The sequence below is a fragment of the Glycine soja genome, chromosome 14 (genome assembly GCF_004193775.1).
Source record: "Glycine soja cultivar W05 chromosome 14, ASM419377v2, whole genome shotgun sequence".
In the NCBI taxonomy this organism is placed as follows: domain Eukaryota; kingdom Viridiplantae; phylum Streptophyta; class Magnoliopsida; order Fabales; family Fabaceae; genus Glycine; species Glycine soja.
Window position 1 is genome coordinate 6,122,729 of NC_041015.1, and position 23,305 is coordinate 6,146,033.

At 30.2% G+C, this 23,305-nt stretch overlaps 3 protein-coding genes across 4 annotated transcripts; 1 reads left to right on the forward strand and 2 right to left on the reverse strand.

The window, feature by feature from the left end:
- Positions 1 to 1,054: 1,054 nt before the first annotated feature.
- Positions 1,055 to 4,604, reverse strand: LOC114384214 (uncharacterized sugar kinase slr0537-like). 2 transcript variants are annotated; one of them, XM_028343872.1, is made up of 9 exons: positions 4,248 to 4,604; positions 4,104 to 4,117; positions 3,723 to 4,013; positions 3,351 to 3,422; positions 3,228 to 3,266; positions 2,882 to 2,989; positions 2,555 to 2,652; positions 2,305 to 2,416; positions 1,055 to 1,495 (listed from the first exon to the last, which is right to left on the reverse strand). In XM_028343872.1, exons 1-9 carry the CDS (start codon positions 4,477 to 4,479, stop codon positions 1,247 to 1,249), a joined length of 1,215 nt encoding a protein of 404 aa, XP_028199673.1. In that variant the 5' UTR covers positions 4,480 to 4,604; the 3' UTR covers positions 1,055 to 1,246. The 2 variants fall into 2 exon arrangements, with proteins under 2 accessions (XP_028199673.1, XP_028199674.1); XM_028343873.1 differs by lacking the exon at positions 4,104 to 4,117 and having other exon boundaries at positions 4,327 to 4,600.
- A 9,253-nt stretch (positions 4,605 to 13,857) lies between these two features.
- LOC114383655 lies at positions 13,858 to 16,040 on the reverse strand. Its single transcript, XM_028343376.1, has 4 exons — positions 15,881 to 16,040; positions 15,643 to 15,761; positions 14,445 to 14,572; positions 13,858 to 14,304 (listed from the first exon to the last, which is right to left on the reverse strand). Exons 1-4 carry the CDS (start codon positions 15,930 to 15,932, stop codon positions 14,190 to 14,192), a joined length of 414 nt encoding a protein of 137 aa, XP_028199177.1. The 5' UTR covers positions 15,933 to 16,040; the 3' UTR covers positions 13,858 to 14,189.
- A 5,271-nt stretch (positions 16,041 to 21,311) lies between these two features.
- LOC114383694 (F-box protein PP2-B10-like) lies at positions 21,312 to 23,305 on the forward strand. The gene is made up of 3 exons (XM_028343418.1): positions 21,312 to 21,621; positions 22,096 to 22,214; positions 22,475 to 23,305. The coding sequence occupies exons 1-3, from the start codon at positions 21,379 to 21,381 to the stop codon at positions 22,884 to 22,886; spliced, it is 774 nt and encodes a 257-aa protein (XP_028199219.1). The 5' UTR covers positions 21,312 to 21,378; the 3' UTR covers positions 22,887 to 23,305.

Here is a 23,305-nt window from a genome sequence, read left to right on the forward strand (position 1 = left end):
TTCCTTCCTTCCCAAACAGCTACAATCATGCTGAAAAAAATGTTTTTGTGGTTCCTTGTGCTGTGCAGTCTCAATACCAAGCCACGAATAGCATTGGCTCCAGACTAACGATGCGAATCTACACTGCTGCAGGTTATCACATGTTGGCAATCTATCAAGTGACAATCTCCAAATGAACACACCAACATTTTTTCAACAAGAGAAAGATCAAATGACACAAAATCATATGCCAATTTGACAGAGAAATCCCCTATTGAATCTCTTTTCCACAACACTTTATCGGCCTCATTATGCATAAAGTTGCCACCCTCATTGTCCCTCATAAAAGCCTCCACTATTGGTAACTCCCAAGAGAACCATGCTAGACACCACTCCAAACACCATTCAGCCAACACCCCACCTCTCCCACCAAGTCACCTTGTTGTGTAGAATTCAAGTACAATCTTTTATACTTTTTTCCCAATGGCTCATTTCCAACTCACAAATGATGCAAAAAACATAACCTCCTCCCGTCACCCACCTTCCAAGTGATATTATCATTAAACCATGATCGTTCCCTCCTGTCCCCACATACATCCATAATATCCCGCCACCAAATGGATTCCATCTGAGATTGCCTCACATTTGGAGAATCAAGCACATCCCCATATTTAGATTTAAGAACAAGCCCCCATAAAGAGCCACGGTCCACCATGAGCCTACACCTCCCTCCATTTGCAACTAAGGTAATGTTGAAATAACAATATTTTTTATACCCAACCCACCTAGCTCCTTTGGCTTAGAAGCAACCTCTCATTTTACCCATGCAATTTTATTCTTCCCTTCCTCCCCACCCCACAAAAATCCCTTTGTAATTTAACTAATTTTATAAAATTAAAACCAATTTTATTTTATCAGACCACGTTTTTGTTATAAAATTACATTTTAAAACAGAAAATTGAAAACTAGTAACCATCCGGAAGGGACCCAAGAAAATCAAAGTAACCATTGAGTTTGTTATGTTTTAAAATTAAGCTAGGAATGACAAATCCTACTTGCATCAAGCTTAGATATATTCGAGGCTCAAGTATACTTGTGTGTTTCTTCCGTGGAATTTGTTAAGGCTTGCTTGCATTCATTAATCAAACCAGTACACAACTGGAACAATAGCTGCCATTTAGTGGCAAAAGATGAAATGTAAAGAAAGAAAGACAAAAGAAACATTGAAGCAAGCAACTTTCTTTCTTTCATTGAGACTATTCATTAGTTATTTGGATATCTCAGGCGTGGGAAGATCCTTTATTTGCATTTGTTTGTACATCCAGTGGCAATTCTTCAAAGTGACTTCGCCGCCAAGAGAGCGAACAACAGACCCACCACTGCATGCGCCCACTTTGCAGCACTCTTCAAGTGACAGACCTTTGATCACTCCATACAAAAATCCACTTGCAAAAAGATCCCCTGCCCCTGTTGCATCAGTTGCCTTTGCTTCTCCAATTGCCGGGACACGTGCAATCTGACACGTTTCAAACATAATTCATAATAATGACTAGAGTTAGTACATATTTGGTTTGCAGTTGAAAAAAAAGTACTTTTGTCTCAAAAGTAATTTTTCACCTTGTTTTCAAGCATGCTCTTGATCATTCTAGCACTTATCCTAGAACACTATTCACTTGCTTTTTTCTTCTTCTTTTTTTTTTTTTTAGTTAAGAGGGTACAACACTATTCACATGCTTGCTTGCTAAGTATCATGAATGTAAAACTAAATTACTTTTTAATTTCTTCCTTAGTGATTTTGGATCCCAATCATCACATAAAACTGATATTGTCAAACAACTTTCGGCACTAGACTTTTTCCATGGTTATATATACTATTGTTACTAAAGCAGATTTTGAGTTTATTATACCAACAAGAAGAAGCTTCACAACTAAATTACTTTCTAGATTTTTTCCCTAGTGATTTTGGATCACAACCATCACATCAACAGATAATGTCAAACAATTTTCTGAACTAGACTTGGTCCATGGTTATATACTATTGTTACTAAAGCAGATTTTGAGAATATCATACCAACAGGAAAGCTTCACTAGTCTAATATTCAGTCTCATATTGGAAGGAAAAAACATCATAACAAGTTCCTACTAGGTAAATTAAATCTATTGTTTGATCTAGTTAATTATGGTTTCCATCTGGAATGTTAACAAAAGGGTTCAGAATTTCCAACGGTACTACTTGGCTAATAGACACATAAGAATAACTGTACAACATATTAAAAAGAATGGAAATTGGGTGTGAAATATAATTCTCACAGATAATTTACACACCTCGTTTCCATGTTTAGCAATGCATCCATTAGGACCCAGTGTTACTACGGCCCATTGGCAGTATTTGGCAAGAAATTCTACAGCAGTTACTGGATCAGCATTTTGTTCGCCCCTAAATCCATTGTAAAATGACATTATGTATAAAAAACAATCAACAGATTAGTTATTAAGTGAAACTGAGACAATGATGAATAACTTGGAATAATTCATGCTTTGGTACCAAGCAGGGTTAAGTAAAAAAGACAATTACCGTAGAAGCTCTGTTGCCTCATCCTCATTGGCAAAGCAAAGGTCTATATTCCCAGACTCCAGTAGCTTCAGAAGTGGTTGTTTGAAATTCCTAACCATCTTGCCAAAATAAGAAGAACCATATCAGACTAGTACATAATTTACATAACTGATGCAATTATCCAAATATCAACTGCTGTGTAGAAGAAGAAAATTTCCCACAATATCGATACTGAATATACAAAAAACTTGCTAGCACAAACACAAAATATGATATCATAGTTCGTAACGGAGGCGAGTTGATTCAGATCATAGTTCTTAAAGCTGAATGTCAAGTTGTGTAGAATACCTCAAAGCTGGCCAAGTCCAAGGAAACAAGAAGACCTTCCTGTTTTGCTAAAAGAATGGCTGCTTTAATAACTTCCAAATTAAGTATTGCATATCTTAACACCAACCACTGAAATGTTAACATATCCTTAAACTACGTTAGCATGCTGGTATAGTAACGACTACCGAATACAAGGCAAATTCACCCTTGTCCTATGATCCGTTTTGGTGGAATATACATGAACAATTAATTCAGTCCTAGAAACCAATGAATATAATCCATATCATGACAGAAAGCATTAGATGAACATTACAAGAACAAATGAAACATAAGGGAGTAACAGGAAAAAAATAAAAACCAAAATAACCTTGGAGCCTTTAAAATCCTCTTTGGTCAATTCCTCTGCCTGCAAAAAACAGAGTAATTGTCACAAACTCACTTAATATTTAACTGTCCCTATTTATGTTCCACCCAAAACATAGTCATGTACCTGAACTTTCACAGCATTAGAGAGACAGGGTCGCATGGTACGGTTTCCCAAGTCATCAACCAAACAAACACACTGTGACAAACATTTAAGTTGTTACATTTCCACTTTTGTGCAAAACATTTATTAATGAAATGAATTTTAGGACCAAACTTAAATACCTTCCTTATAGCTACTTTTAGTACTAATCACCAATTAGAACTTGAAATTTCATTTCTCTAATTTGCACAACAAAGATTTACATTAAACATTAATATAAATTACCGAGATAAAACTTCAATTCTGATTGGAAAACAACCTAGCATTTAGCAACACCAAAAACAGTTAAGAAATTGCGTCTAAATTTTATCGTAATTTTTGTGACATTGAGCAAACCTGTGCTGTGTGTCCTTTCTTCTTTCTGAGTCTAGAGAGGTCAACTCCATTGGAGCTCATGTTATGGTCAAACAACTTACCTTTCTCATCATCCCCACACGCCCCAATGATTCCACTAGAAATTCCAAACCCATTACTCAGTCCTCGAATCGTGTTTGCAACACTTCCTCCAGCCAAGGTCTTAATGTGAGAAGAAGGATAATCATCATCATTGTCATTGTCATTGTCATGGCATGAGACAACATGAATCTTCACCTCCCTCAGTATGTATTCAAGCTCTCCAAGCTCAACCTACGACCATGAAACCCAATTAACTAATTCAAACATGTCATACTAATATTGTTTCCTCATATACTAAATAATTGAACGTGACACTATTACCTCTAGTGGGTGGTCTAGAAAAAAAATTTAATTGAACGTGATGGCGATGCTTAGAGAAAAATGCATCCATACCAAAAAAGGAAGGAAAAAAACGAAAAAAAGAAAAAGAAAAGAAAAGACAAGATAAGAATTAGAAGAACCCACCTAGTAATAATAAAAATAAAAACAATGGAGGGTAGAAATTAGTAAAAAGGAAGAAAAGTAGTGATGTGGGGGTGAGTACAGGTATGGAGCCACCATGTTCACCGAGGATTTGATCGAGCAAGGACCAATCCACACGTGCCACGTGGTCAACAAGTGCTGAAGGTTGGAGCCCCAGAACGAAGGGAGCTTGTGCAAGTGCAACCTTGTTCTTAGACAAGGGCTCTGCTCCCATTTTTCTTCTTCTCACTCACTCTTTGGTTTTTCTTCTTCTCTCTAATAATGTGTGTGTTGATGCTATTGCTATGTGAATGTGGTTTTGTGATTGATTCTTTCTTTCTCAGCCTTTCTGGATTCTTATATATTAATTACATTATAATAAGCAATGCTACAGTAACCGCACGATGGCGCCGTAGCATCACCCCGGATATTGCAGTGTTCACCTTTCTGTGTCGCTTTGTTTTAATTTAGTCATTGTCCTTATTATGTAATCTAATCACACCAATATCAACCTATGAAACACGGACACTTCAATCTCTTGTTGTATCAAGTGTTTGACACACGTTCATGTCAGCACAGACACTCCAACTCCTTATCGTGTCAGATGTCCGACACGCACAAAATACCTGTACTATATTCTATATTTTGGATATTACAAATGTTTACGTATCCGTGTCATGTCGTGTCCGGTGTTCGTGTCGTGTCCGTGTTTCATAGATACCAATGATAACAACTAATTGCTCCTAATAGTCCAAACTTCAATTTCCTTCCTTTTTTGAATCTTATAAATAAAAATGACCATTGTGAAGAGATATTCTATTAGAAGTGGTCAGGTTCAAGATTAGTCATAACAATGTTAGGATGATAAAACAAAAATCTAATCACACTATCACGTGTTACATGAGTTTCTATGTATCTACGTACATTTAATTTTGATCTCCCGCGTGTGCGTCTCACCACCGTTTTTGCCTTATCATTTCCACTGTTATTTTGGCTGCCTAAAGTATTAGATAAATTAAAATTTACAATAAAAGAATGTTTTTAATAAATAAATTTCACGTTGATTTCATGTGTTGAGGATATCATAAATTATTGATGTTTTATTTTCATGGAAAAAAAGTTATTGTTTAATGAGCTTAATTTCTGATTGAAAGAGTGGAATGAACGTACAATGAAAAACCGAAAAAAAATTCAGAATCTCGACGAAAAAGTGAGAGATTCACTTTCTAATTTATTTATTTTTACATTTTTATTCAATTACAACTAATATATATGTATGATAAATTTGTTTATGCATATAATTAATATCTTAAAAGTCATGTTATTTTTTATATCATTTTGTTATTCAACAATCCAAAAGTTTCTTTTTTTTCATATGTTATGTTTTCTTCTGATTAAAATAAAAATTGTTAAAAGTTTTTTAGTATGAAAAAAAAACAAAAAATTTGTGACACTAAAATTAAATTAGATTCCAAATAGATCAGATAAAATTATAAATATCCTCTTTTTCATACTACTCTTTCTATATACAACCAAATGATTTAAAAAACAAAAATTTGCATATGAAATTCACGATACTATGTTATTATTACTTATCAAATGTTTTTATTAACTGTTTTTATGGCGAAGGTATATAGTCTTTATACCTATTAGACTATTACATAGGTATTATGAAGTTGGTTTAAATATGTCTTTATTTCTTATAAGTTGACATTTTTTTTATTTTTGGTTCTTATAAATTTCATTTTTTTAATTTTAATCATTATAAGTTGGTTCTTTTACAATTTTGATCAATAAGATATTCTGTTCATTTTTAATTCATGTAATTTACATTTATTTAATTTTGGTATCCCAAATGTGAATTTATGGAGATTATATATAAATGAAAAAATTAAAATCTTAAAGGGACTAAAATTAAAAAAATATAAACTTATAATGACTAAAAATGATAAAAAAAAACTTACAGGACCAAAATTTAAAAGAAAACATCAACTTACAAATACTAAAATTAAAAGAATAATCTTTGAGGAACCAAAAATAAAAAACATTAACCTACTAAGACAAAAAATATTTTAGCATATGAATTTTAATTTCTAATTTATTAACAATATAATATTTTTTACATCGATATGATTCATAGAAATTAAACTATTTCAAGTTACTAGTAGATTTCAGATTACTTTCAAGTGCTATTTTTTTCATGGAAAAAAAGGTTAGAGGAAATAATTTATCTACTTGATGTTGATGTATAAATAATTTTTATATTATCATTCAATTACAATTATAATTTATTATGGACGATAAATTTTTTATATTTTTATAATAATTATTTTAAAAATTACATTAATCATAATTTATGATTAATTCACAACATATAGAAATTAACCTTAAAAAGTTATTAATTAATGAGTTTAATTTTTATCAACTAGCAACTAACTGAGGTATGACTTTATTGTAAAGATCAATGTATTTTTCTAAAATAATGTATAAATATTTTCACTAAATGTATAGAAATAAGTCTGTTTTTTTAATGGGTTAACCTAACTTAATTTGATTCGCGAGCTAAATTGAGTCTTTCAACCCAATCCAACGTATAAAAATAAGTATAATCCAACCCCACCTGTTTTCAGGAAGTTGAGAACGGATTGACCTAGATTGGATTAGATTACTCAATGTTAGATCCCTAATGTAAAGCTAAAACTTCTTATACTTTTACTATTACTGTCTGTACTTTTCATTGAATTTCGGAAACTTCATTTTAGAATTGACTTTTCAGATGATAGAAAGTGCAAGAAGCAACAGTAAAAGGGAAGGAAACAACAGCCCTAATATAAATAGTTAAATACTGCAAATACCCTCATAAAGCCATTGTCAATCCTGCGCACAATGCAGAAGAGGCAACAGTGATATCATTGTCATTATTGAGGTTAGATATGGGCGGTCGAAGAACCTTTCTTTTGTTTTGTTTGTGTCAATAGCTAGCTGAAATCGAGGACCAATACTTTGTGGCTTTGTTTGTGGAACCTTTTTAGATTCCCATCAGCTTCCAACATATGGTATGGTAGCCTCAAATACAATAATTTATTATACACATGCTACGACTCTACGACGAATATCAATGATGCCCTATTACAATTATGAACATGTGTTTTACAAAGGAGCATATTGTTTAGTATTGGATATTAATGGAATTTAGTTTATTATTATAAATTTAATCATTAAGCTTTAGCAGTTTCTGAAAAAAGTGGTCTATAGCTGCTTACGTTAATTTCCTTGGCGTTTGACTAGGAATTTGGCGCATGGGGTCCGATTCATTAGATGGAGAACAATTGAGCATTGGACTAAAGCCTATAGACCGCCGAAGAAATGTTATCCCTATGCTTAAAGAAGTAATATAGATTCAATTATTTAGTGTCTTTTATACTTAAAGCATTATAAATGTTACTTGTTAGCTTTGGTGATACCCTTTTGGCCTTTTTCTTGGTCAGCATTTTGTCTTGACAATCACGTTTCCTTTGGCGGTAAATGAATGTGAGGAGTGTGAATTCCATTGTGATATTGATTACAAACATATTGGAGATGGAGAAAGTGATGGTTAATCGCATTAATATGTTCCCTGCACTACTACTAATGGCATCGTTTAGAAGAATCTCAAGCTCGATGGTTGGGCACCATTCACTTTTCTCTTTGCTACACTTGTGTTTTTTTTAGCATTAGTGGAGCTCTAATCATTCACAGGCGATTGTTGGACATCGTTTTTTTTCTTCTAGAGCATATGTATCCTACATCACAGAGAATTATGTTTGACTCATATAAGACTACAATAGGTGATAAATTTAATATAGATGAATACTCAAAATTCAAATTCAAAACTTTTTATCAAACTGAAATAATTTTATACAAATTAATTTACGTGCTTACGATAAATATGTAGAGTTTAGTTGTTCTCTTAAGTCCTAATAATTAGGCTAGAAAAAATCTAGCAAAATGTCTATATAGTGAAGCCATGGAAATGAAACAGAAAAAAAAAAATCCCCTATATTTATTAAAATAAAGTAAAAATATTCATGACTATCAACTCTTAAAAGGAGGTGGTAATATTATGAATTAATCGCTCACATTAGATAAAACAGGAAATTTATTGTGATACTTGATTTATAAAGTTCTTTCCCTTAAATTAATCTTTTGGGTCGAACTTTTCTTTAGTTTGTAAGTTATTATAATTAGTAAAAGAATTTCATATTTTAAATATTACATTAATTAATTAAATTTCCTACATTCATAACATTGAGTGTCCACCTATTATAAGCAGAGACGGAATTACGTTCATTGAAACCCTAAGACACAAAATGTTCTTAGTATATGCATCAATGTTATATTCTTTTTCCTCCTGTCCTAATCTTTTTTTTCGTCCTAAATTTTCATCTTCCGCCCCACTCGGTCACTCCCGCTTTTTTTCTTATATAAAATATAGCTCTTTTAGGTTTTAACACACACACACATATTGTGTCAAGTTAGACCCTTTTATTTTTTACAAAAGCAAACTCAAGAACTTTCACAAGTAGTGAAGCTAGCATAATCAGTTGTCACCCTAGCAAGGGAATGAGGCACAACATTTGTTTGCCTCTTGACAAACTTGATCGAATAGTTTGCATTGATGGAGAGTATGTATTTACACTCTCTAATGATAGCGCCAAGCTTTGAAAAATCTTGGCCGTACCTATAGATCTTATCTACAACTACTTTGCTATCCATCTCAAAAATGACTCCATTAGAGTGATGCTTTGAGAACCAAGTTAGAGCTTTCAGCAACTCCAAACATAATTATTAAATTCTCGATTTAACTCATTAACTCTTATAAGTTTAAGAGTCTACTTGTTCTTTGCGAGTTGACTCTTGAGTAAACTCTTTTTTAGTAGATTTTGGACAAACTCTATAAATTTTAAGTAAACTCGGTAGACTCTCGAGTTTACCACCGAGTCAAAGAGTTAGCAAGTTAAAAAAATTAGACCAAAATGTAAGTCATTTTTTTTAGTTTTTTGTCTTTATAACATTCATCATACCTTTATTTAGTGTATTATTCTCAAATACAAAATTTTCACCTTTAATAATATCAAACTCTTGTTCGATAACATTAAACTCTCAATGAAAATGATCTACTACTACTACTATAACCTCTCCAAGTTACTATACTTGGTTAAGTAAACTCGGTAGTGATGTATTATTACTAGACTTAGTTATTTAAATATTCTGAACATTATGATTTACTATTTTGCTTTATTATATTGTTAAAATATTTAATTAGTATAATATTTATAGATATTTTGTTATTATTTTTATATGAAGTAGACTCTTACGAGTCTACGAGTTGAGTCACGAGTCGAGTTTATGAAATTCTCACGAATTTGCGTAAAGTCTCGAGTTTGATAACCTTAACTACAAAGCCTCCCCTTCAGCCATAGGAAAAGCTGTGGCTTGTAAAAAATCGCAACTTTGAAGATGCCAGAGTCATGTCATGAACAAATGCTCCAAGACATAGTGTTAGAATTTACATGGAAAGCGATATCAATATTGCACTTCAAAGCTCCAATAGGAGGAGGACTCCATCTAACCCAAGAGGGAATAGCAATGTCCGAAGGGGCAGAATTGTGGGATCCCCTAGCTTATATCCAGCCACACAAAAACTGTTTAACAACAAGGATGATAGGTGTTGGACATTTATTTTCCCAAATGAGTTCATTCCTCCGGCACCAAATTGACCGGATTGTGGTGACAAACAACGCACTTTTTATAATTTATCCACCAATTTTTTTTAATAATTTTAATTTATATATTTCTTTTAAAAATTTAATTTATAATTTATTTATTTTCTCTTAAAAGTTTAGTTATAATTTACTTATTTCTTTCGGTTGAAAAATTTATTTATTCATAAGATAAGTTTTTGTTTAAAAACAAAAGTTTAATTACCTATTTAGTCTCTATATTTTTTAAACCTATTCCTTTTAGTCCTTATAATTAATAAATAAATTTTTGAAGTTTAAAAAGTAAATTTTTTTTAGTCTTAAAATTTATATTTTAATTCTCAAAAAGATTATCACCGTTAAAATTTTTTAACTCTATTAGTTAAAAAATTTTAACAACAATGATCTGATGGGAATTAAAATATAAACATTAGGAAATAAAAAATTCACTTAGGAACTAAAAATAAAAAATTTAAAAACTATAAAATATAAATAGATAATTAAACCTAAATTTATTATGAATTGTCTGATTCCTAATGCACTTGGGATGCATAAAAACAAAATAATTGGGTGCGTTAAATAGTTACCCCCAATAGATAAACTAAGTCCAATATCTCAAGTTCGTTTTTAATTTGCACATCTAAACCAAATTAGAATGGGCCTTAGTTTGGCAGTGGCGACTTAAGGTATATCTAAGTCTGAAACAAGTCTTAATATACATTTTTTTCAAAATTAGTTAAAATAATTGATTAAAAAGACAACTTTTAAAAATTAATTAAAATGATTTACTACGGATGAAAAAAATTTGAGATTTTATTTTTATTTGATTTCAATATTTTAAAATTTTGTAAAATACAAAATTCCTTTTTAAATTATTGTAAATTAGTATCTGTTGATTTTATGTGCGATTTTATTAATTCTTGTTTTAGAAAATTTCTTTCTGTTGAAATAACTAATTGAAATTGTTTGTATTTTTTATGAGATACGTGCATACTCAATTATATATAAAATAATTCTTACATAATTGAGTCTGTCAATTGATTTTTACTTGTTTAATTATATGAAAACTTTCATTTTAAAAATATTGAAATTTGAAAAAAATTATTTGCAATATTTATTTGGGCTGGAAGTAAGTATTCTTACAGCCGTGTTAACATATTTAAGAAATCCTATCAGTTTATCAACTATGTTGTATCTTATTGATAGAAATGCTTATAATAAAAGGTGAAGATGTTTTCACTTTATTCTTCAAAATGCATAGTTAATTTTAATTTTAGATGAATCCTTTCTAAATATATAACTAGATAACAAATATAAAAATTCTTTAGGATATTAATTTATTTTAATTTGTTTTGGTTGGAAGTAAGGTATGTTCATGAGATTAACTATTAAGGTATAAAAATCAGGAAAATCGATTTTATCTTTTCCAACAAAGTCTTTTTCATACGTACAACTAAAAAATTAAATTCTTATTAACATGCTTAAGAAACTAAGTCATCTATATATTATACTCTACGTTGGTATTAACCTATTCTAATTAAATCCATAATTATAAATTTATAGAACAAAAAGTTACTGATTAGCGACCCAAAAATTGAATATGAATCGATAACAAAATTGATTTCTGATGTTTGTATGTAGAAGAGGGAAAAAGAAAAAGAAAATTACCTAGCCATAATGGCAAACAAGCGTTAAAACACTCATCAATTAATATTATCAATGGCCGACAATGGTATTGGTTACGTATGCAAGTAAACAACTAAGGAGTACAGGGTATTGATTAAGTAGAGTAAAATATAATTTTGTACAATATATAGATGTAAGTTCTTTATGATGATGGTGATAGTATTAATCCCATGTAAACCAACCATCAAACAAGCTTTGCCATTTTTTTGGATCTTCGACAGCTTTTGAAGCGGAGCTGATTGGTGCTATTACTGCCATTGAAGTTGCTTGCAGTAGACATTGGCAGTCTCTTTGGCTAGAGTGTGACATTGTTCTAATTGTTCAAGCTATAAATAATCATTCTTTGCTCCCCTGGTTTTGAGAAACAGATGGGCCTGTTGTATGCTTAGTCTTTTTCATCTTTCGCACATATTTAGAGAGGACAATCATTGTGCCGATAGGATTGCGAATTTTGCTATGGATAATATTCAATGTTTTTGGTGGGAAATGGACAAAATGGATTAGGTAAAACTCCAGTCAATTTAGAAATTCATCTTGAGTGAATCACGGGTCAGGTCAAGCAAGTTGACCTAATAATCTGTTATTAATTTGATAGGATGGGGTGAAGATCTTGACCTACCAATTCACCATAATTCACCATAGCCTATCCCGGCTTACCTGCTAACTCGTAAGGTCAGAGGTGAAGTGGGGCAGGTTGGCCTCCCAACCCATAATATTATTTTTTATATATAAATAATTCTATTAATAAATAAGACTACTAAAAAAATAAAAAAGAATAGGAAGGGTCATTTAGTTTGATTATTTTGTTTTGTTTCAGATTTTAGGACTAACTTTAGAGTTTATAGTTTTGCATTGTAATTTAACTACTTAGTAGACTTATTATTAGTTATTATTAAAGACTATTAGTATTTTGTGTGGTTTAAATATTTTACATTGTCAATTATTTAGAGTCTTTTGTTTTTTAAAGACGAACCAGTTCAATATTCTGTCAGTTCACCTTCACTCAGGACAAGTCAAGATGTCTAACCCATCAAGTTTAAACAGGTCGTCCCTCCCATTTTTGGAGGGCCAATGACAAGATGGGCCAAAACCATCGAATCAATCCATTTTGTCATCCCTAATCACAAGGCAACCCAAAAATATCCTAGCCAAAAAAACTCCTTAGGAAAGGAAGGAATTGTAGTTAAGTTCTTTTATTAATAAGGGATCTATGGGCTGTGGGATTAGTAAGGGGAGGGTGTCAACTTAATTGGGATACTCCTATTTTTCTTATACCTCTTTTTTCTCCTTTTCAGAAAAAAAAAATGTTGTAAATTGAAGTGATCTCTTAAAAATTTTGTACCCAAAAAGTGGCTTGGAATTATGGCATTACCAATTCCAATTAATATGTGTACTATTTATTCACACAAAAATTACTTCATTTTCTTATTTTCTTAATGGTTAATGATTAACATTTGTCTATAATTATTAGTATATTTTGTATCAAGTTGTTCTAATTTAGGGGTGTTTGTGACTCAATTTAGTTTGATTTTTCATCAAAAATTTATTCGAACCAAACTTAAAAAATATATGTTATTTAATTTTCATTTAAAATAAAATTTGAACCAAACAAAACCATTATTTTGTGTTTGGTTGATTCGATTTTGCGGTTTCTACTAGAATATTATTTCATTAAAATTTATATACTTTCTTTTTAACTTTTAAATTAAATTACATTAAAAAATTGCTAATAACAATCTATCAAACTTATTAATATATTAAATCTTCTATAATAAAAATCTATCAAATTTTTATTAATTTTAAACCAAACATATCTTATAAAAATCATCAGAAAAAAAAAGTAATATACATTGCATATAAATTATTATATATAACATTACAAAATACTGTTAAACTTAAGTAATATAAAAAAAATATATAACATTAAAGTAATATAAATATTAGTGTAAGTATTGTGGTTTGATTTCAAAGATATAAACTGCACACCGAAATAAAATATCCAAACAAATTTAAAAAGTATCATGATTTAATTTTTGATTTTTTTAACGATTTTTAATTTTTATTTTGGATGAGTTTGAATTTTAATGCGTGTACTTTAATCTTCTAATAGTATACCAAGGTGCAAATTACATTTTTCTCGAAATTATTTACAGAAGGGTAATAAAGAAGCTGGCGAATAGCAAGAGTACTCGCAAATTAATAAGCACATCAGATTCATTCATCTACTGCAGAACACAGCAAATTAATCATGCTTATAAGCACTTCAAACAAAACCAGACATTACAACACAGTGGAACTGCAGAACTAGCTAGTACCCGATCCATCATTACAACACGGACGAGAGACCAACGAAGCTCACCATTAATTGGTTCAATACTTCGCATATTATATTATAGTATTCATGTAGATACGAACGCTAGTACTAGTGAAAAAATATATGTACATATATGGTTGAGTAGTTTTATATAGTAATTAGTTAGATTCATATATATATCAAGCACTAATTCCATCTCGGGGGTTAAATTTTGATCGATGATCCCATGCTTGTAACGTGAAACTGCGATTTGTACTTATTGGACGCAGCTTCAGTCACTGGAGGCTCATTCAGAAATGCCCAGCTACTCTTGGTCCACCTGCATGCACCCAATTAACCATATCCAAAACATAATTAAATTTATATGATCCGAAATAATTAACTAAATAAAAGTGTAATAAAATAAGTCAATTAATTGTACAACTATAAATAACTGAAAGAGTAAAATAAAATTTATACCAGCCATTTTTCTTAATAAGATGCTCCAAACTTGTGTCTATGCCCATATTTAAGTAGTCCCGTGCACGGGTCACAGGCATGGTCATTGACTTCTGCAACTTCTTCTCAGGTTCTGTGCTTTTGCTAGCCTATCCGGTGTGCATCATAAAAATCACAAACCAAAAAAAGAAGAGTTTTTAGACATATAGTGTGTGAAATATATAAAAATTATGTTAGTACAGACTTTTTATTATAAAAATTAATATATCATGTAGTACAGGACCGTGGCAACTACAAGGCCAGTTAGGTTGTTACCTTAGGTCAACAAATCATCTAAGGCCCCAAATAAATTTCACACTTTTTAAAAATATACTATTATTTGTTATTAATTTGAATTATTATATGATATTATATATTATTATTTTTATTAGTAGGACTATAGTTTTAAAATTGTATTGATTGAATAATTGAAAACTTTGGAAGGAGATGTATTAAAAAAATATTATATTAATCTTGAAGGATTTTAAGTTCTATCAAGTATTATAATATTAAATATCTAGATTTATTTTTAAAAATAAAGATATTACAAAAAATAGACAAAAGAAATTCATATTTCATTAAAAATATTAATTATTTCAAAAGATATATATATAATTTTCCAAATACATACATTGTTTTTAAAATGTTATTGGTAACACTTGTAATTAATGTTATTCTTCAAAAGTAATTTTTTAAAATTAAAATTACTCAAATGATATCAACCATATTAAAAGATACATTAAATGTTTTTGTCGTTTTAAATACTGAAAGTAAAAGGTTAGAAATGCTTACTTAATATATAACTTTGATTAATAATTTTGTAATTGATAAAACAAAATTAAGATTTGACAAATTATATTAAATTAATCTTTAAATGTAAATTTTTCCTGAGACTTTAAAATGTGTAGACACAACTCTAATAATAAAGATATAAGGTACAACTCTAATAATAAAGATATAAGGTGAATTGAATGATTGAAAGAGAAAAAAAAATATGAAAAAGGTGACATGTTTGATTTTTTCTACTAATAATGCAAACTAACATTGATAAAAATAAAAAGTATCATATAGTAGTTTAGAATATTAATTAGATGGTTTATGTATTGTTTATTTCAGAGAAGAAATAAAAAAGATGAGGGAGCAATTAATGGCAAGTAATGTAAAGGTTTCAATTTGAAACCTGAATAGTCTCTGACAAGTTGGAAATAGCTCTAAGGTGTTCTTCGTCTATCTTCTTCTTTGATTTCCAGTAAGCATCAATTTCATCCTTGGTGAGTGAGCGGTTCCTTTTAAGTGTGGCTGAAACATTTAAATTAAAAAGCTTACCCTCATCAGAAATTATACATATACTAGCTTTTAACATTGGCTATCTTACAAAAGATCGTCTTTAGCACAAAGCATATTTTTTGATACTTTACCTGATTGAGGATCTATGTGGGTAGAGTCCCATCCTGCCATAAGGGAACCCATTGTTTTGTGTTGCAGTATGACACTATGAGACTATGGGTAACCACAATGTCTTTCTAAATGGATAAATAACCAACTCAGCTACTTTGTCATCTTCACACAGGTATGTTATATTTTTATATAGTGGTTGATAGTGGGGATGAGTTTTTTCTTTTCTTTCTTTGGTCTTATCCCTTGTTGATGAAAAGATGGGATGGGACCCACCTTAAAATACAATGCTGATCCTATGATTCCGATTGAATTAAGAAAATGAATATTCTGGACTTCAGTAATCTAAGGTAGCCCACAGAATTAGAAGACAGGGTGGCGATCTTACCGACAATTTTTGGTTTTAACCATTTAACTGTTGTTGTTTTTTTTTGCCTTGTCTTGAACGGGTAATGGGGCACAGCTGAAGCATGGCGTGTGGTTATACTTTAAAGTCATTGCTGTATTTTTCATGTATTTTGTTTAAATTCATTGATTATTAGAGCAATCATAAAACTAAAATTCATGTTTTGTTGTTTGGATTAATTCATATGCTCAAGAATATGTATAATTTGATAATATAAAGCTAAGCTTAAGATGTTTCTTCAACACGTACACTTTTTTAAATGAAAATATTTTTAAAAAGTAAACCGAAATTTAAGTGAGGTACTTGTTAAATGAAAAAATAAATGTCATATACTACTTTATAAAATTTATGAGTTTCATTCATCGTCATCGTCGTGGTCATCATCAATAATAATAATAATACCGATAATGTGTTGTCAATATTTCCACAAATTTGAATCTGCATGACCCCAACAAAAAAAGGCATTACGTACAGGAATTGCATTGTGCACCAACCACCTTAATTAAACTTTGTATGATAAATGAACTTAATTTATAAAACAATATCAATAACATATTTTTTGCATGATTGTTAATTTTTTTATCATTATGTACATCTTATATAAGTTATATATACTGAAAATATAAACCCACTTTGTTAAAAATAAAATTGGTATAAATTTGTTAATACTTCAAATATAATTAATGTATTAATTCCGGTCAACAGATACACATGGTGGGCGTTAATGTAGTATTATAAATTTTTTATTTTTCTAAGTTGGATTTCAAGGAGCGTGATGGCATGTAATGGTCATGAATGGTAACTTGCCACTGTAACTCATTGACAAGTGTATTAAATCATTTTAAGTAATAAAGTTTAAAAAGAAAGATCTAAGTATTGAGTCTACATATTGTACTTAATTGATGAATACCCAATTTATAAATAAGAAATAAAGAATGACAACAAAGATAAAAAGAAAGAAAGAATTTGAATTTAAAAGGACAAGAGTAATAAAATAAACAAGATTGATGTAAAAGATAATTTTAAAATGTAAATATGTTGGGGCTTAGCATGCCTCAAATTTTTACCCGAAAACACTCAATCATTGATGCAATGTTAATATTTTTTTCTATTAATTGTTTTTCCAATTTTCACCCGAAGACACTCAATCCTGATCCCTCACGATGAAGGACTTAATTTATTTATTCTCTCCCAAATCTCCATTTGCAAAGATTGAATGGTAAATCACATGAAACATGAAGATGTATGTAGAGGTAAAACAAAGTCATTCTATTCCTAATAATGAATTGTTTAGATGCTCTTTACCAGTTCTTTAGAAATTATCATTTCCTAATGTATAACCCTTAAAAACTAATGCATGGATGACCAGACCATACGATAAAGATGAAGAGCAGAAAAAAGACAATAGAAACTGAAATTGCATTTAATAGATAGTAAGAACAGTTACATTACAAGGACATTGACTCTGCTAAGTTCCTAAGAAAAGAGGTTTAGCCTCTCATAGCCATGAGAGACTTTACACTTTAAGGGCTAATGGAAGAGGGGGTTGGATGACTAGAAGCAAGAAAGGGGGGAATGACTAAAGAAATATGGTTTCTCCTAAGGGAGAGGCTGAGGCTTTAGACTCAGTGTCTTTCTCTTCTACTTCCTCCTCTTTATATAGACTCTAGGTAGCTTAACGCTGACTTCGTACTTAGTGCGGGCTATCACGCTAAGTGCGTCTTTGGGCTTCGTTGTGGACTTTTTGCGCGCTAAGCCTGGGATTGCCTGCTAAGCACGGGCACATGCTAAGCCTGGATTGCACTCTAAGTGAGTTGTCCTTTCTTCCAGTTTTTTTCTTCAAGACTTTTTCTTTCATTTTTTTCATCAATTTCCCTTCAAAGCATTTAAATTCTTCTTCTCTTGACTTCTGCTAATAAAAAATTATAAAAATGTTAATTTCTTTACTATTTCATTAAAAATAATAATAAAATGAAGAAATTACACTCATTAATCATTATTAACCAAAATTGATTATCAAATTAGTTCGAATTTCACAATTATCAATGTCTTATGCAGATTCTCTTCAACCAAATAATCTTATCTTCAAGAAAATATACAAAAGGTCAAAGCTTTCCCGCTCTCTCTCTCCTTTCTTGACAAAGATTTGTTTATTTTTTAATTTCTATAGATTTTTTTTAGGATAGATACTAAGAAAACGAAAAAGAAATTATTAATAATAGGAGAATATCAAAGATGAAATAGACACTTGTATATTACTAGATACCTTAAAGAGAAAAATATATTAATATAATTTTATAGAAAGAGAGATAAAAAAAGGGGTGTCAATTAAGTATTTCTGATATGTAATTGTCATTGTGTCAATATATAACTACTCAAGTATCAATGGATTAACTTGGTAAAAGGGGCATTTGCTCAAATATGGTTTATTTATGAGAAAAGTGGATGGAGTTTTCTTGAATTTTATACCTTTTCAAAATATATATTCTTAAATTTTAGCTTTATCCTGCTGTACTTTTTAAACTTTATTCTAAATAATCTTTAATTTCTAGTTATTAATGGTTACAATGGTTTCTTACATCAATTTATTATTATTTTAAATTATTAATAAATATTATTAGTTGATTGTATTAAATATCAACAAAACAATTAAACAAAAATAGAAAAATGAACACACTAGTATACAAATATTTTTACATAATTTACTCCAATTTACACTGGATCATGAAAATTGATGTAAAATGTGATACAATGACACTTTTATAATATTGAGACGAATATTCTATATCAATTTTGAAAAATCAATCTAAAAAACATTTTATAGATTTATCGTATTAAGAATCCATCGTAAAAAGTATTTTCTAGATTAATTATTTAACGATGGATGTAGAATGTTGACAGCCTAAATATATAACTTTTGAAATTTTCCATAAGATTTTCTAGATCAATCGTACCAAGAATTAGACTAGTCTAATTTTGATATTGTTTGCTACTATATATTTTCACCATGATTTATGCTTCCAATTATTTTAGTCATAGCACTGTTTGCTTAACAGCATTAATGGTTGTTAAAGATGGGTAAGAAAGATATCATGCATGAAAAATAAAAGAGAAATGGTTCTTGTGTACCTTCATATTATTTATATGGGTCGAATATCAGAATTTTTAAAAAAAAATTAAGGATAGGAATAGTACTGGGAAGGGATCCCAAGAAAATGGAATCCCCCAAAGACCCCAGGCAAAACCCACCTTGAATATCATTCAAATATCAGAATTTGATTACTATGTAGTTTTCATTTTTATTTTCTTTTAATTTAATAGAAATTCAAGTTTTTCTTTTAACGTAGCTTGCCTTTATTTCCCCCCATATTTTTGTTATTATAAATCTTTCAATTATATTCATTTATCTTTGATAAAATTATTGCCTCTATATTGTACACTCGAACACTTATTTTCTATTTGATCAAATCTAAAAATTACAAGAAAATGGGTGTCTGTGTGTACAAAGCAATGATAATAGCTTTTGATAGACATAAATGAATATACGCTAAGAGTTTATAATAACATAAACGTGGAATAAAAAGAGAAAGAAGACTATCTTAGAAGATGGAATTGAAGTTCGATCTATTAGACCAAACTAATAAAAAATACAAAACATGTACTCCCTCGGGAGCTAGCTAATTAAATACTCCATAAGCAAAATTAACTAAGTAAATTTAAATAATACAATTTTACAGAAACATATCTAATGAAGTTATATTTCTACGAGAATATATTTTTGAAATAAAATTATATATTTGAAAATATTCTATTAAAACCAAACAGGAAAATGTTTTATTTCCAGAAAAACCTACATAAACATTCCTGATAATTTCTTTTTTGGCAGAATATTGTATTTGTGTTTTGTACAATTCCAAAAATATTTATGATCAATCAAATAAATTTTAATCAATTTTAAGAGTCATAATTTTCGAAATCCATATTTATCAAGAATCATGATGTTCAGACAAAAAAAAATTTCTTTCTACCAAACACACCCTTCAGTAAATTTGAGATTATCTTATTCTTGTATTTTATACTTTAGACTAAATTGCAATTTATGGTGAGATTTAATACTCAGAACAATAATTTTATGTGTTTATGTATTTAACTTTTTATTTAATAAGTGTTGGTATTTCTTAACTGAAAATTTAGTTTAGAGAAAATCGTGTTTAGGACTATTCTTACTATAAAAAATTGGCCCTCAAACCGTCCAAGGATTTTAATTGAAAGTGAATATGGTTGCCGATTGGGTTGTTGGATAGGTTCATGCATTAACCATAAGTTAGGTTAGGTGCCCACTGATTACAGCTGGTTGTTGGATAGGTTCATACATAGTTTTGTACTTTAGGTTTGACTTATAAACCTCCCATAGATTACAAAAAACAAAACAAAAATAGCCCTTAAAAAATATAACAGGTAAAAATTGAAGAGAAAATGGATTAAATACTGAAAAATTAAAATATCTTACATAATCATTTAATTATAAATTTAGTATATATATATATATATAAATTTGTTAACTTTTAAAATAATCATCTTAAAATAATTTAAATTGATTACATGTACTAAACTCAAAATTAAAATAACTATTCTAACAAATCACAAAAGAGATATTGTTTAAATTAGAAATTAGATATATGCCTTCCCCTCCATATTCTTGAGTAATCTTTCTCTCAATTAAGATCGCATTTACTTCGCAGAACGATTGGAATTGTGTAATGGTACGTGTACTCAATGGAGGACTCATCTTTAATTTCAACCAAATTAAAATAAAAATAAAGGGAGGTCTCATTTGGACCAATCCTCATTGTTACGTACTAAAATAGTTCGTGTCATGAGATTCACGTGTCACTTCAAAACCTTAATTGATGTATCTGGGGGCTACCGGCCTAACTTGCAAACTTATGGATAAAGGTATATTATATTATTACATTATATCATATAATTATCCAAATTGTACAACATCCTATGCGTCCAAGCAATTTAATGTATATATATAAATTAGCAAGAAGTGAAACAATTATTTAATATAAGGTAGAAGATAGCTTAGCTTCAGCATCATAGTTGACATTGATGGAGTTGCAAGATTTGCCAGAAGGATGCATTGCAAAAATACTGTCATACACCACTCCTGTGGATGTATGCAGGCTCTCCTTAGTTTCCAAAGCCTTTCGTTCTGCAGCTGAATCAGACACTGTGTGGGATTGTTTTCTCCTTTCCGATTTCACCTCTATCATTCCTATTTCCTCTACCTCTAAGAAGGATCTCTATTTCACTCTCTCAGACCATCCCACCATCATCCACCAGGGTAGAAAAGTAAGTGCCATTTATTTCTCCTAGCATTTGAGAAATTATTATATATACCATTACGTGTTTATGGTCTCCATCAATCACCATATGACATGTAACTGGATTTCTTTTAGTTGTTACGGTGTTGATTAGTAGCTACATGACATATAATCAATTTTTTTTGTTAATTTACATAAAAGATTAGATTATGTACATATTTGGTTTATAGTTAAAAATGTTGTGATGCGTGTTTCAATACAAATTTAATGGAGAAAAATAAAATAGACACAAAATTAAGAGTCTTAATCCGTTGACAAAATTTCAAACGTAATTTTGCAACTAAAAACAAAACATGCTCAATGTATTGTGAGAATTGACGGAAACTGTAATAGTCTAGGACTATATAATAATTATGTTGTGGTGGTGGTTTGTATAAAAAAAAATTCAAGCATTATTGGTTCAGAGTAAATGAATTGTGCTGTGTTACTGATATTAATGCAGAGTGTTCAATTGGACAAAAGGACCGGAAAGAAGTGTTGCATGCTTTCCGCTAGAAATCTGACCATTATATGGGGTGATACTGTTCAACATTGGGAGTGGACAAGCCTGCCAGAGTCCAGGTTAGTTGATTGATCCCAAGTTAAGGGAGTCTAGTTTAGTTGATTGAGAATGATGGATACGTGAGTTATTTTAAACCCCCTACATTGTCTTTACTCTTATGAATTAAAAAAAAAAAGTTGATTAATCCTAAAGGTTTAAAAAAAAGTACTAATTTTGCAACCTTAATTTTAACTGCAACGACAAAATATAACTGTATGTGATTGTACTTGTAATTGTAGACGATCACAATTTGAACATTGATTGATTCATATGTTGCCAGGTTCCAAGAAGTTGCTATGCTTCAGGCTGTGTGCTGGTTTGACATTAGTGGGAGCATAAATACTCTTACCTTGTCCTCAAATACTCATTATGCAACTTTTCTTGTGTTCAAGATGATCAATGCCAGTGGATTTCACTACCATCCTACAGTGTTATCAGTAGGTGTTTTAGGAGGCAATAGCAATACTAAATATGTTTGTTTGGATCCCAACTTAAAAGGCAATCATCGCTTACAAGAATTACAATTTCCTAAAGTGAGAAGTGATGGGTGGTTGGAGATTGAGATGGGAGAGTTCTTCAATTCTGGCCAAGAAGAAAAACAGGTGCAAATGAAAGTCATGGAGACAACAAGTCATATCTGGAAGTGTGGTTTCATTCTTGAAGGAATAGAAATTAGGCCTAAACATGTCTGATATGTGAAACAAGTTCTTAGGCCTACCCATGAATCATGATGGAAGGGTCTTTGCTAGAGTGCTGAGTGAAACTAGAAATAATATTAAAATTAGTTATTGTCTTCATATAAATTTAGTCTCATTTCATAAAAAAAAATAATTCTAAAATTCTATATAAAAAAAAGGAATATTAAAAACCAAAATTCAGATGGATTTCAATTAAAATAGTGAAGTCACCAAGAGATTAATCTCAGTCATTACCAAAATGGTTTCTTTCCATAAATTGGGCTTGGTCTTTTGCAACGAGTTGGTAATCACTCACTCGAATGATTGATTGGGCTGGTGAGTTTCTTTTCTTTTCAACCCTTGAAACTTGTAATTGGGCTATGGCATTATCAAATTCTTTGAATCAACAACTTAAAGGCTATTGCTTCCAGCAA